The sequence below is a fragment of the Eptatretus burgeri genome, chromosome 6 (genome assembly GCF_056783735.1).
Source record: "Eptatretus burgeri isolate ZD-2024b chromosome 6, Ebu_testis_v1, whole genome shotgun sequence".
Lineage (NCBI taxonomy): Eukaryota > Metazoa > Chordata > Myxini > Myxiniformes > Myxinidae > Eptatretus > Eptatretus burgeri.
This window is the reverse complement of record NC_140966.1, coordinates 101,238,809-101,254,331: the sequence shown is the minus strand read 5'-3', so window position 1 is coordinate 101,254,331 and position 15,523 is coordinate 101,238,809. Positions and strand designations below refer to the sequence as shown.

The window sequence follows — 15,523 nt, the reverse complement described above, 5'->3', positions numbered from 1 at the left end:
ATCTTAACTTAACTTACATATTTTACACTAAACCATGGCCCAGGATCAATGGACTCTGCAAAAAGAAAGCAGTGAGCAGGGAGCCAGGCTGCTCGCATGCAGTCTCTGGCTCAAACAATGCAGGTGACGGGGAACGTGGCCGGCTGCTCACTCGCAGTCCAAGGCCTTCCCTTTTGAAACTGAACGCAGTGAAAAACGGTGCATGGGCTGCACAAACGCAGTCTCCGTGCCAGCTCAAGTGGCACACGCAATGAACACAACGAATGTATGGATGAACGCAAACACGGTGCACGGCCCGCCACTGCAGGCCCGTGTTGTAGCTGCCAACAGGGCAGTTCTCGCAGCTTGCAAACTGTTGCTTTCTGATCCTGGCGCACATGGCAATGAACAGGGGGGGGGGGCAAAGCAAAAATTGAACAGGGCTGGTGAACAGGGGCAGTGGGCATGGCATGGCAAAGGTGATCAGGCAAACACAACCTGCAGAAGAAGGCCGCTGCAGGCAAACACAGCCGGCAGATGAACTGGCCGGCACAGGCCTTGCAGAAAACAGCTGCAGACGATGCGGCCGGTACAGGCCTTGCAGCACAGCAGCTGCAGCCGATCCAGCCGGCACAGGCCTTGCAGCAAAACAACAGCTGCCGATGAAGTTGGCCGGCCTCTGCCTTGCAGCAACGCAGCCAGCAGATGAAGTTGGCCAGCCTTTGCCGTTCAGTGGAGGTTGGTGGAGGGAGTGCGGTGGTGCTGGCCACTCGGAAGGCGGGCTCGGACCTACCCTACGGTCTCCCTCCCAACCTATCGCCTTTGCCTGTCACTGTCTATACCCACTCCATTAATTTGTCAAACCCCAATTTAGCCCCAACTTATTTTTTTATTTTTACTTCCCCACTATAAATCGTCCCCTAACCCCCTGTACTGTCCTTGTTCGGCTAACCTATCCTGTCACCTAGCCTACTCCCAACCCCTACGTTCCCTTCCCGGAGGGGAACAAGGGAGAGCTAGCGTCCTGTGTCGAGGCCCAACGAAGCCTCAGAATGGCCTCCCCAGACTTCAGCGATCGATAACACAAAGTGGGTCCAGCGGCCCACAACGAGAGCGAGGGGATGGATGGTGCGGAGGGGTACACTTCCTATTCTACCCTATCCATTTAACTGTTAAACTACCCCGGGGCTTTCAACAAGAGCCTCTCGCTTAAACTCTTCGTTCTAACAACCCAGATTCCCGTCGCCTGTGTTGGTGTCCTCACAATTTCGGGCCTCGCCCCCCAATTTTCTCTCCGTGCCCTCACACGGTCTCATGGCTGGGACACGTGGCTCCCTTTGGCAGGCACGACCCTCTGCCGAATCTCCAGCTATGGCACCCCCGGGCACTACACTGCCTCCGAGCCTACCAGCTCCCTAAACACCGGGGAGTGCCCCCCATGGCACCTCCCCTGAAACTCACACGTGGCAGGCTGGCTTCCCAGGCCCCTTTCCATGGGTCACCCGTGCCCACAACACTGCCCACGCGGCTAATGGCGCCCCGGGCCCCCGCACCAAGCAGGCGCACCCGTGCCCACTACGCTATCCCGGCCCCCCATGGGCCCTTGGCCTACTACTGCCGACTAGCCTGGTGCCCGGGGTACCCACTCAGCGATACTCACCTTTCGCAGCCACGCTCCCAGCCCATCAACAGGGCTCCTGCACCCCTCCAAACGGGTTTCGAGCCTACTTCCCCACCAACAACAAAACAACCTCCATTTTTGTTAATTTGACTAACCCACTAACTCAGTCTACACTGACCCCGGGGTCCCTTGGGCGGGAGTCACTCCTCCCCCCAATCACTCATCGCACCATGTAGTCCCCATTCGCTCCACTCACACAGACCCGCTGGCCTCACTCACTCACCAAGCACATGCTTCCACTTCACTCACCAACTCTTCAACACACTCACCGCTGAACTCTGCCATCCTTCTAACTACATCCCCTAACTAACTCGTGCTCCCATGTCGTCCCTTAAACTACAGCACGCCCCATTTAACACTACGTAGCTAAACTACGTCCCCTCTACACATTCACAAGTCTGTCACTGTTCTCAAAAAAAATCATTTTATTTCCCATCCTAAATCTGGCCACAATCCCTCTAACTAATCCATTCCACGGGCTCCATGAGGACTTACCCCTGCCCCATGGAGTCGGTCTAGCTAAGCTAACCCTTCCCCCTAACTAGTTTCCATCCTGTGCCCTGGTCAAGGGGGTCTTCCACCCCTTGCCCAGGAATCCTGTGCACCCGAAAGTGAGGCTTGCTTTTTTTGCTTTTTTTTTTTTCACATGCGCAGCACCAGCGCGGCAACTCACAGCTCGCGCACTTTGCACCTGCCCGTGACGTCATGCAGCTGCACGTGTTCCTCGTCCCTCCTTGGACGGTACCATCCGGCAGGGATACCCCTCCTGACGGATTCCAACCCCACGTGCAGCCATGACGTCACCGTGCGCATTAAAAAAAACACAAGCCCCACGTCTCGAGGGGTTCCCCACGCGAACACATGTGCTTTGCCCGTTGGAGCTTAACACACACGATCGCGTGGAGAACCCGTCCGGTCCAAATCCGTGATCCTGCCTAAACTTTGTCCATCCGCGGGATCGGCAAATCCACCGCTGGCGTTTCCGGATCGGGACTTCACTCTCGCAAGCGAGCACGTGGGGGCCTCGTGCGTTGCACAGCACGGACCTCGTGCTCGCTGCTGGGTGAACCCGGCACGGTCCCCGAAACAACTACAGCCGCTACTCGGCTTTCTTTCCTCTGTCGCAGTCTCCGTCTCCATTCCACACACGCACTCCCGCGTGTTATGACGCTAACACACCTCACCATTAAACTCACACCGGGAGACGCGGCTGCATGTTCACACATGCCGACCGACATCTCCCTTACACACAACGACCTTGCACACGCTGTCTCTCTCACACTCGGCCGCTCACTCACGCATGCCATTTCCCTTGCACACGTGGCTCCACTCACTCGCGGCCTTTCACTCACTCGTGCCATTTCCCTCACACACACGCCGACACTCACACATGGTGCCTCATCCACACACGGCATGCTGGGAAGCACGCCCTTTGGCACACTTGCCACTACACCACTCACACACGCGGGGGCACTCGCCCGCGGTGTCTCACTCACACACGCGGGGGCACTCGCCAACGGTGCCTCATCCACACACCGTGCCTCACTCACACATGCGGGGGCACTCACCCGCGGTGTTTCACTCACACGGCGCGCTGGGAAGCACGCCCTTCTGCACACTTACCACCACACCACTCACACACGGGGTCGCTTCCGCACACGGGGTCTTTGTCACCCACCCGGTCGCTCTCACACACGCCCTTGGACCCGCGCTATGCGTGCGTTGCAGCACGCATTTCGCCACACTCGTGAACACACACCTCGACACCACACACGCCGGGACAACCACACTGGGGATTCGTGTCCCCACAAGGGTCTCCGGGGCCTCTATACCCCCCAAGCTCGGCGTGCACCCGTCCACAGCACCCGTCCCCTCAACCTCGCAAAGCACGACCGAACCCACCTGGTCGTGACTCGCCTCAAGGGGGCATACTCCCTCCCCTCGTTCCTGGAGGAGGCCATCCCGCTGCTCGCACTGGGTCTCCACCCAGTCCACCAGCTCACCCCCATTGTCCTCCACTACCTCCGTGTGTGTGTGTGCGTCTCTATCCCCGTCTTCATCGTGTAGTCTTCCCTCTATCGTTCCCATCTCCCGTGTCTCTGCCAACTCATTCACCTCTTCACCCTTTACCTCCCTTGTCTCAACTATTATTTCCGTCTCTTCCCTTGTTATCTCCCTCGTGCACGTCTCCGTCACCCCAATTAGTTTGTCCCTCTCGGTTACCGTCACGACCCTCGCCCAACACGTCCCCCGAATTATTTTTTTCTTACCCGCCTCCACCGCGGGCCCGACAGCCGTTGCACTCCCTCCCAGCTCGTTCGCTCCCACACGTGGCGTCGCCATTTTGAGCTCCCCGGTTACTGCCTTCATGCCCACCTGCAGGCTTCGGCCCATGTTCCGCGTCTCACCCCGCAGACCTTTCATTTCTTCCTTCATGTTTGTTTCCATTTTTTCGTTCATGCCTTTTATTTCGTTTTTCATTTCATTTGTGTTTGTATCCATCCTCGCTGTCATTGCCGCCAGCATGGCGCATAGCTGGGCCATGTCGGGTGCGCTTCGGTGAGCCGTTTCGGCAAGGATCGGGGGGGGGGGGTTTGGTGGAGAGGGGGAGGGGAGGTGTCATACACCGCGGCCGCCGCCGCACCTATTTCGGGCTCTGGGTTCAGTTGGACGAGTTCGTGTTCCTGCACAACCAACATTTCCTGCTCGGGGTTTTCATCCTGGACCATGGATTCTATACATTCTACATCCATTTCTAATACCCCCTGCTCCCGCTCGCCTTGAGACGCCATCTTATTTCTCGTAAAGGGTTAATTTGAATCGCTCGTAATTTGGAGGGAATCGGGGGTCGCTCCTCTCACCCCTGGACCGATTCCCGTGAATTTAGTTGGAGAAAGGAGAGCCCGTTTTCCCGTTCTCCGATACCAGTGCCGCGAGGAGGGCGATGAGTTTATATCGCACGACCTGACACCAGTGTTGCGGATTCGCGCCCGCCGGCGTGCGAGCGGCCACGTAACTCGAATCGCAGCACGTCGCCCACCGGACGGACAATCCCGTCGTGACCCTCTCGGACTAACGCCGGGAACTAGTCACGGGTGGGCCTTTCGGCCTCACCACGATCGTGCCAATCAGCCCCCCGCGTGGGATAGGGTTGCTCGCCAAATTCGACCTACCTAAGTACCCACACGGAGGGTAGACCGGACGATCGCACCTCGCCGCAGGTCCACTTCGGACACGGGCCACTTTAAGCGACCCGTTCCGTACTATCGGGATAACCGAGCGGTGTTATCGTCGGCCTCGACGGTTCCGATTAATTCTCGGGCGGATTTAGCCCACTACCAACCCTTTACGTGAAGTAAGATGGAGATGAAATGAAAGAAAAGACGAAGCGAAACGGGCGAAACAGTTCAACATAAAGCACATTTATTCCGCAGCAAACGGAAAGCACACATATACAATTATACACCAAAAGCAAATGTAAAAGAAGAAACACCACAATAATGCACAAAAAGCAAATGTAAAAGAGAAACACAATGCAGATCTACTACCGACTACCGAGCACACGGCAACACTTATGCAGTTTTACTTCACAGACGGTGCCGACAACACATATACTCAAAGCAAAAGAAAAAGGGACCACCCTCAACGATGAGGGGGCAGACGGGCCTGGGGCCGAGACCGCGTCGAGCCTACCCGTCTGGTGATGAGCCGCAAAATGGCGGTGGCGCCCCGACTCCGCGGGCCTCGCTGGCACTGCCTGGTATGGGGTGGGAACGGGGCCCCCTTCTCGCACTATCTCAGCACGGGGGGAAACAGGAGGGGGTTGTTGATGCTCGGGGGAAGGAGGATATCTCGCTGGCTCGGGTCCCGCGACGAGCGTCTCCACCGCGACCTCGGTCGTGTTACCGGCCTCTCCTCTCCGCAGCTCCCCGACTCTGACACGAGCGCCCTCTCGACTGCCTTCGCCGCCGCCACCTCTCCAACTCTCCCACTCTCCACTCTTCTCAGCTCCGTCCAACTGCTTTCTCCGACTCTTCTCTTCTCAACTCTTCTTGACTGACTCAACTACTCCGACTCTTCCCAACTCAACTGCCTTCTTGGCGAGCGAACGCGGCCCTTTATAGCCCCCGTGGCTTCACTCCTTCACCTTCGACCCTTTACCTCTGGCTGGCTCCCCATTGGACAGAGGAAAAGTGGGCGTGAATGCTTTTTGATCCGCGAATCTGCATATAGCGATTATACTCCGACGCACCTGGAGGCAGGGCCAAATCGCCCCATGCTCGCTGATAGGACGGAACAGAAGTGGGCGTGAATCGTTTTTGATCCGATTTCTTCGGAAAGGCTGGTGTTTTTGCACCCGCCGCTCGGCGCGCGCCCTGCACGAGTCCAGGATCGGTGTCCACAAGCGGCGCGGGAATGGCGGTGATGCGATGGTTGCGAGAGCGAGATGTGACGGCAAGGGTCGTGGCTGTGGTTGTGAAGCGGCATTGCGGTTGGTGGTTGTTGTGTGATGGTTGTTGAGACGTGGTTGGTGGTGGTAGTAATGGTAGTAATGGCGGCTGGTCCAAAATAAAGATAGTAAAAGAAAAACGGCTATCTAGAAGGGTCGCAGCCCGAATGAATGACATTTATTCCCTCTAAACAACGGGTTTGGGCCTAACTACACATATACTTACAGAGATATCTCACCTGAGGGACCTGAATGCTGGTTTGCGAATTTCGTCAACCACAACAGTATATTGTAACATATGTTAAATACGTTACAATGCTCACCACAACCACTCCATAAGTCTCCTAAAAATCCCCACAACAACCTACTTCCACGTCTTCATGACAAAACACCACCGTTATGAACAACCCCTCCCTCTTCACCAGAATACCACCATTACGAACAATCCCTCCTTTTTCACTGCAACGCCATATTTGCAATCACCTCTCCCAATCTCTTCACCACAAATGCCACAACGTTCTCTTTCCACTCTTCAACCACCACAACTGCTATCTATCCCTTGGACGCTCACCACAGCCTCGGAAGATGCTGAAGAAATGAGTCGAGTTGTTTCGGGGTATAACTCGAAGCGCGAGCATGTGCTGGGGTTAATTTGAAGACGTATAGTGCCCTGGTTTCCCTAAATAGCCACACTTGAAATAGCCACACACAAATAGCTAAATAGCCCTAAATAGCCACACTAAATAGCTAATTAGCGCACGTTCGTGGCTGGAGAGCGCTTCCAAAGACTCACCACAGGATAATTTTGGAGTTTGAAAATGTTTACAGCTTCGTTTGATCCGAATATTAGCTCCTCCCTCTCTCAGGGCCCATAAAAGGAGCAATTCAGCTCAGATTTTGACACATATTGCCGGACATCAGAGACTGCTGGAGCTTTCAGAGAGAGCCGACATTGCCAGACAGTAAAGGTGACAGACTTCGGCAAACTGGGCAAGCTTCAGTGCCGTGCAAATAACGCCACAAGTCAGCGCAGCCGAGCGAGAAATCGGAGTGGAGCAAGTAACGACCAGAACGGGCCGGAATCCTTCTTGTTTCATCAACGCTCAGTTCAGACTCAACATTTACACTTACAGACCCTTACGCAATTCTGGTAAGGTCTTTCTCTTACGCATATTTCTCTCCCATCTATATATCATCCACTGTGGGTGCAAAAGAGCAATCGGCATGGGCTCGTCCTGAACAACCATTCTTTTCAAAGTGAATCATACTGACTCGCACCTCTCACATCTTCCTCTTACACCATGCCACATGACACACTGCACTTCACTCACACCTCTCACTCCCACACGATAGACACCTTCAGTTCTCCTTCTTCCTTCCCCCCTCCGAAGAATTTGGGTTGTGCTGGTCCGCCGACCACACCAGGTGTTAAGAGGTCGCTAATCCTCAACTGCCTCTTATCTCTCTGGGCTATCCCTAATTTTCTGTGTATGTGTGTGTGTGTGTGTGTGTGTGTGTGTGTGTGTGTGTGTGTGTGTGTGTGTGTGTGTGTGTGTGTGTGTGTGTGTGTGTGTGTGTGTGTGTGTGTGTGTGTGTGTGTGTGTGTGTGGTGCCTGCCATAGCACAAGTTAACATTGTCTATGTTTATTCAGGGTAACTCTGCACTGTCTTCTTTCTTGAATATTGCGTTTATTTTGCTGCACCCACAAATTCGTTGCTTTCCCCCACTGTACATTGGTAAATAAATACAATGCAGTTCCACATAACTTTCCTCGCTTTATTAGAATAAATATGCCTGCTATAAATGAACCCCGTTTGTTTTTTGTTTTTTCCTCCATTGGTCTAGCCTGGTCCACAACTTAGCATAGCCAGGAAGTTGTACTCCTAAAATCTGCTTATTAGCCGGTGCGCACTGCGCAGATCCACTCAGCTGCACCTGTTCAGGTAAGTAAGGCCAGTACGCATCGAGGGCGTGATTCCCCGATAAGGCAACCACGAGTTCCAAGTCACACTGGTCACGGGGTCAAGTTATTGGCTTTCACGGTCGATTAGCGACCCGCTGCAACATGAACTTATTCGTGTGCAATGGCCTGCGATTCCCAGTGAGTCCGGGGAGGAACCAGTCCGGGGAGGAACCCCCCCCCCCCCAGACTCCCTCCCCCGTGCCCCTGGGGCCACACCCATATTTAGAGAGCCCTCAAAGCACCCACTCGCCCATAAACATAATTAACAGTAAGTACGATCATTTTAATAGTTGATTTTAAATTTGCCCTGTGTATTCACAAGCCTCGGTTATGTGCTTCCCACCAGTGTTCAGAAGTACCCAAATCAGATAAGATGTCTCCCTCTCACTCTTTCCTTGTGCAGAGGCGCACCGCAGCTTTCTCTTAACAACTTTCCAATAATATTCAGCTTATTTTAGAAGCTATGTGAGTCGTTTTGTGTAACAATCCTTATATGCACACACTATAGAAGTTCATATTCCCTGACGATCGCTATTTCTAGGTGTTTCTGTTTCATGAGTTCAAAGCATTCTGGGGTGGAACACATAACTTAGAAAGTGCTGCATTGGAGAAAGCATGGTACACAAATCACAAGCCCAATCTGCATTTCATCAGAAGAATGCAATTTGATTAAATTCACCTGGTGCGTTTGCATGTAATTAGTACTCATTTTTATTACCTGTACATTTTAGGGTCAATAAACTATCAGAGGAGGAGCAGAGGTAACAAGTATACTGGAACACTGATACAACATCAGATGTGAAGGTGGTAGCAGATAGAAAACGAGACCAGCACTCGGTGAAGCGCATAACTCTGCCAGGCTGAACAGTTTACGTTTTGTCTCCCACTGATGGGCCAGATCTGGATCCAGACCTGAACCAAAATCTAATCAGCTTGTTCTTGTTACCTCCCCAACTCATCCACCGAAAGTTTGTCATTACCTGTCCACAATGTTTTGAGATATCACGCTATATATAGTTTATAGCCCTATATCTTAAATGGTGAAGAATCACTTAAAAAAATTATCAGATCTTTTCGAGGTTTGATGTTAATCGGACGAGCAGTTCCCAAGTTACGGCCATTTATCTGTCGACCAATGTCTGCGAGAGAGGGGGACGGGAGAGGGGGGATGAGAGTGGGGGCGAGAGAGGAGGGGGAGAGAGGAAGGGCGAGACTAGGGGGATTGAGCAGCGCAAGAGAGGGGGTGAGAGAGAAGAGCGAGAGAGGAGGGGAGAGAGAGGAGGTGGGAGAGAGGAGGGGCGAGACTAGGGGTGAGGGAGGGGGAGAGAGAGGAGGAATAGAGGAGGGTGAGACTAGGGGTGAGAGAGGGGAGAGAGGGGGCAAGAGAGGGGCGAGAGAGGGGAGGGAGAGAGGGGGAAAGAGGGGGTGAGAGAGAGGGGCGTCACAATTCAAGAGAGGGGAGAGAGAGGGATGAGAGTGGGGGCGAGAGAGAGGGGCGAGAGAGGAGGGGGGAGAGAGGAGGGGAGAGAGGAGGGGCAAGAGGAGGACAGCGAGGGAGGGGCGAGATAGAGGGGCGTCACAATTCTTCTTCATTTGATGTGATGTCACAATTGACGCTGGGGACCTGAATATGTTTCCCAGGTGTTTCCCAAGTTATGGCCATTTATGATACGGTTGGTCCGATCTCATTGAAATAATGCCCCAATCGAGTCATCGTTTACGCACCTACGGGCCCGTACTAGTATGAATAAGTTTGTCATTGTTTCATCAATGCATTATATCATAAAAATTGAAATAAAATCTTTGTCTTCATCAGATGAATAAAGTCTCAATGACACTAGGAATCCCTTTGCACTATGTCTTCCCTGTGAAAAATTATTCCACTGAAGTGGAGACATCACCCAACATGGACATCCTGCTGTTGTCTACTTTCAAACACATGATCAACTTTGCTGGGGACTTCATTAAAATGACCACAAGGAGTGAGTGTTTTATTTTTTACGGAAACCTTTCACAACACGATAGTTTTACACTCTGGATTACTTCATATAAGCCTGTCTTGCATCATTCTGTCCAAGTCTGTATGTGGGAAACGCTCGATGTGGGCACATTTGTAAATGCAGGTTGATAGATGATTACTTGTATTTAAAATTCATTTTAGGTGTTATTTTGGTCGTGCTGCTCGCAGGGGTGGATTCATGCACGGGTCATACAGGGCCCGTGATCAGGGCCCCACCTCATTCAAACCCTGGGGAAATATACATTTACTGTAATATTAATGTCTAAACCAGATCCACCACGATAATATTGTACACCACTCCTTCCAAATTCAATGTCCAGGCGATACAAAACGCCATTACCAGGCACTGAAGGAAGGAACACTCAGTTTTTACTCCGTTTTCTTCTTTGATGGTTGTGTACCGCTCCTTCCCAATTCCATAACCAGGTGATACATGATGCCATCATTGGGTGCCAAAGGAAGGGAGTACTCAGTTTTCACTCGGTTTTCTTGTTGCTTTGTAAAAAAAATAATATATAATTGACAAGTATGTTGATCGCCTCCATTTGTTTGATTGTATTTTTGTGTTTGTGTGTTTGTTTGTATGTTCGCTCACTCTAAGCTCAAACTGCTCAACCGATCATTCTGAAATTTTCAGAGATTAATGTCACCGACCCTGTGACGGACCTGCATTGAAGTTTCATAAAATTCGATTGAACCAACAGGTCTAGATAAACCAAGAGGCCAATTTGAGCCAAATTTTCTAAAATCCTCAAATTTCATCCGATGGACTTTTAATTTGAACAGGATTTGAATATCAGGTCAGTGAATTCAAGCATCTATTACTTTTGAGGTTATGAGAGGTCAAAAGGTCAACATCGACCATAAGGTCAACCCAAAATAGGCCAAATTTATTAATTGTTTTTATAATTGTCAATTTTCATCCGATTAATTTGAAGAACATTTGCATATCATGTCATTTGCATTTGGCATTTCACTCAAGCCAACTGGCAGGGTCCCAAAGCAGCCATCATACTTATAGACTGGTCTTCCATCACTACTTTCTCCAACATCAACTCATCCTGGGAATTCTTTCAAAGAAACTTGCTCTCCCTCATGCACAGATTTATCCCCTCTCGTCTTCAGTTGTCCTACCCTTCCTCCCACCCATGGTTCACTGAAGCTTGTGGTGAGGCAGTTGTCCTGAAACAACTTGCCTTTTCCTCGTGGAAAGCAAACCCAACTGAGGGTAATCTCAGTTCCTTTCATAAATCTCAGAACAAGTGTGTGTCTACCCTCAGGAGAGCCAGAAAACAACATCGTTCTCAGCTCAACACTGAACTTTCAAACCACTCTCCCTCCTCTAAGTCCTGGTGGTGTCAAATCAACTCTGTTTCTGGTATATGTTCCCCCTCCATCCCCTCTCTTACCTCGGCCGCACTGCTGATACCGCACGTGAAATGGCTGAATGCCGAAACTCGGTGTTTGCATCGAAATCTTGTGTCCAAAACTCATTGCTTTCTGTACCCACCTTACTCAGTCACACACAACTGTCCCTGGACTGTGTCCTTTTCTCCTGACAAGATGGAGAGCTTGCTGTCAAACCTCGACACTGATTCTGCAACTGGTCCAGACGGCATCAGCCCACGTGTCCTAAAAACCTGCTCCTCTGCTCTTGCTCACCCTCTCTCTGTTCTGTTCACCCTCTCATTTGCTCAAGGTCATCTGCCATCTGCTTGGAAATCAGCAAACATTACTGCCCTGCATAAAAAGGTGCAAAAACAGATCCCTGCAAGTACAGACCAATCAGCCTTCTGCAAATCATCAGCAAGGTTATGGAATCAATCATTGCTTCAGACATTAAATCCTTCCTCTTCCACAATGGCCTGATTTCCGATCATCAATTTGGTTGTTCAAACCAGGTCACTCGACCCTCGATATGCTGCTTCTGCTCTCCCAACAATGGATGGAGGTTCTCAATGCCAGACAGGAAATCCAAGCCATATCCCTGGACATATCGCATGCTCTGACACGGTCTGGCACCCTGCCCGGCTCACTAAACTCTCTTCCTATGGTATCCAAGGCCATCTCCACTCATGGCTCGCAGACTCCCTCTCCTGTCGCAGTCAACATGTGGCCAGAAATTGAGTTCTCTCATCCCCTCTTCCTGTCCAGGCTGGAGTTCCTCAAGGCAGCGTTCTGGGCCCTGTTAATTTCTGGTTTTCATCAATGATCTCTCCGACCCTCTGGAAAATCCTCTTTATCTCTTTGCTGATGATTCCACCCTCTGCCGTACCATCTGTCTTCCATCAGACCGGCATGCAGTAGCTTCTTCACTCACTGCAGATCTGGATAAAATCACAAACTGGTCCAACACGTGGAACATGTCTTTCAATCCAGACAAATCTCACATTCTCACAATGTCTCTCCGAAAGGACCGTTTCGAACCGCCCCCCCCCCATCCACTTTATCAACAATCCTGTGGAAGAAGTCCTTTCTTTCAAGCTTCTGGATCTCACAATCTGCAATGGTCATTCCTGGGAAAGTCACATCTTAAACCTGGCCTCCAAAGCCAGTCGCCGACTGGGACTTCCTCGGCCCACCTGAGCTCCTGACCACTTACAAAGCTTTCTTCCACAGCCTGATAGAGTACTGCTCTCCCCATTGGGCTGGTGCTCCTGTCTCCCACCTTTCTCGGCGTCACGTTGTGGAAACCAAGGTATTTTGGATCATTGGCATCTCCCACGATGAGGCTGAGTCTTTGGGCCTCTCACTGTCTCACCGCAGGCAGGTCGGTGGTCTTTCTGTCTTCTCCCCTCTCCTCTCCAGTCTCGCCCCCCCCCCGCTCTGTCTGCGATTTGTCCTCACCACATTTCTGCAGGGTGCTGAAGGACCACCTACAACCCCCTTCTTTTAAAACTCCCAAAATCTCTAATCACTGCTCACCTTCACTCTTTCATTCTTCTTTTTCCCCACCTTTGGAATAATCTCCCTCACTCTGTTCAATCCCATCCTTCCCTCCAGGCCTTCAAAACAGCTGTTCACCACCGCCTCTTATCATCCCCCATTCAAATCCTCGATCTTTTCTACCCCTTTTAATCCACCCCAACCCCACCTCCTTCAAATTCCCTGCTTTCCATCCTGAAAGTCCATGTAATGTCCATCTTGTATTCCCCATGTTCCCCACCCCATCCTGTTCCCTTCCATAAATCTAATGTCTCTGTTCCCCACTGTTTTGTCCTTCCCACTCCCGCACATCTTGTCTTGTGCCCCCCTTGCTGTGCGTTGTGTGTTTGCTCTCATCTGAGCCTCGACAAGGTATACAAAAACAAAAAAACTGAATTCAACCACCTTTTAAGTATGAGATCAATATTGGCCAAAAGTCCAATTTGAGCCAAATTCGGCCGAATTTTTTTAAATCCTCAATTTTCATTCAATTGATTTGAAATCTGAAGAGTATTTGCAGATCAGGTCACCGAATTCAACCACCTATTAATGTTGAGGCAAAGGTAGCCAAAAGGTCAACAAAGACCAAATTTCTAAAATCCTCAATTTTAATCCAATTCACTTCAACTTTGAAGAGCATTTTCATGTCAGGTCACTGAATTCAAACACCTATTAATTTTGAAGTAAACATAGGCCACAAGGTCAAAATAGGCCAAGGGGTCAATTTGGGCTAAATTTTCTAAAATCCTCAATTTTCATCCAATTGAGTTGAAATTTGAAAGGATTTACATATCAGGTCACTGAATTCAACCACCCATTATTTTTGTGGTCATCATAGGTGAAAAGGTCAACCTAGACCATCAGATCGACATAGGCCAACTTTCTACAATCCTCAATTTTAATACACTTAACTTGAAATTTGAAGAGCATTTTTATGTCAGGTCACTATATTCAAACACCTATTCATTTTAAGGTTAAAAGGTCAACACAGGCCTAATTTCCGAAATTGATAGATATTGCCAAAAACTAAATATATCATAACATCTCAAAAAGTTGTGGACGAGTTGTGACAAAATAAGGTGGATGAGATGAATCGATGACAAGAACAAGCGGATTGGATTTTGGTTCGGATCCAGCCCATCAGTGGCATATAAAAGATGAACTGTTCCACCGAGCAGAGGTATGCGCTCTACCGAGTGTTTTTAGTTCACGAGTCAGTTAGTGACCACTATATTCGTTATGGGTGTGTGTCTGTCTGTCTGTTTGTCTGTATGTCTGTCCCGAGCATAGCTCCGTGGGTTTTGATCCGATCCTGATAAAATTTGGGTGGGAGGTTTGTATCATGATGTAGTTGTGTTTTCCTGAGAATGGGCGTGCTGCGCCCATTATGGGTGAAGCCACGCCCAAAAAACGTGTTTTTAGGGGTAGCCGGTTTCAAGTTACATCTTCTCCGAGGGGGGTTGTCAAATCTGGCAGGGGTTTTCGGTATTTGGTTAGCCCAATGGTACCTGCATAGCCCCACGGAGCTCGATTTTTCATTTTCATCCCAAGGTCAAGGTCACAAGGTCAAAAACCTAGAAAATTGCGAATTTTGATGTAAAAATCATACTAGCCCAAACTTTGAGAGTGAGGATGACAATATTTTTTTTTGCATAATCTTGAGGTCATTCCCCACCTAAAGTCTTGAAACCATTTTGCTCTATCTCGAACACCTTGCCCGTGGCGCCCCCTTCAAGTTTGTTTATACGCTGATTTCATCATAATATGGATAATCCGAGGAGTGCGAAATGCCATATAGCCTATATGACATTATATTTTTCCTCGAATGTTCCAGAGGAAGTTTTGCACCAAATTGCAAACATCCTTGACCTTTGACCTTTCATAATCCTTGACCTTTGACCTTTAACGTTCACAAAGGTCAAATTTTCAAAGTTGTAGGAATCGAACCGGGTTTTTGACCTTCTTCGATGAACTAACTCCAATAAGCTATAGCACGTATCCTGTTTCCTTATTTTAATGTCAACAACATTGCTTTGTGACCTTTATAGGTTATGCAAAGGTCAAATTTTGAAAGTTGTTGAACGAAACTGGGTTTTCGACATTTTGCAGCTGTTGATTGAAGGCCACTATAATTAATTATAACTTGGTCAAAAATTATCACATTGTCTCATCCATGACTTCTGAAACAATCTACATCGTCAAATACCGCTCGTGAACCATCATCGTCTTCAGACTTGTTTCATTTGTTTGTTTTTCTGGGTGATAGCTCAGCCATCCTTTGAGCTTGGAAACAGAAATTTGGGGACTAAAGTGAAGATTTGCTTTGGCAAAATTTTTTTGATCATTCCTTCATTAATCAATTAATTTATTGATTTATTAATTATTTATTTATTTTATTTCTCATCTTCGCAATATCTCGGGCACCCTTTCAGCTTGGAAACTGATGTTTGGACACGGCAGTGAACAAGTGATTTGGCTATAAAGGGTATTTTTGATTAATTGAT

The 15,523-nt window shown here is 49.6% G+C and overlaps 1 protein-coding gene across 1 annotated transcript in view; it reads left to right on the top strand.

Annotated features, from left to right (window-relative positions):
* LOC147025466 (interferon-induced protein 44-like) overlaps positions 1-15,523 on the top strand; it is a 119,192-nt gene that overhangs the window by 84,076 nt on the left and 19,593 nt on the right. The window contains exon 5 of the mRNA XM_085886471.1: positions 9,891-10,056. Coding sequence (XP_085742597.1) covers positions 9,891-10,056 — 166 coding nt within the window. The remainder of the gene's footprint in view (positions 1-9,890; positions 10,057-15,523) is intronic.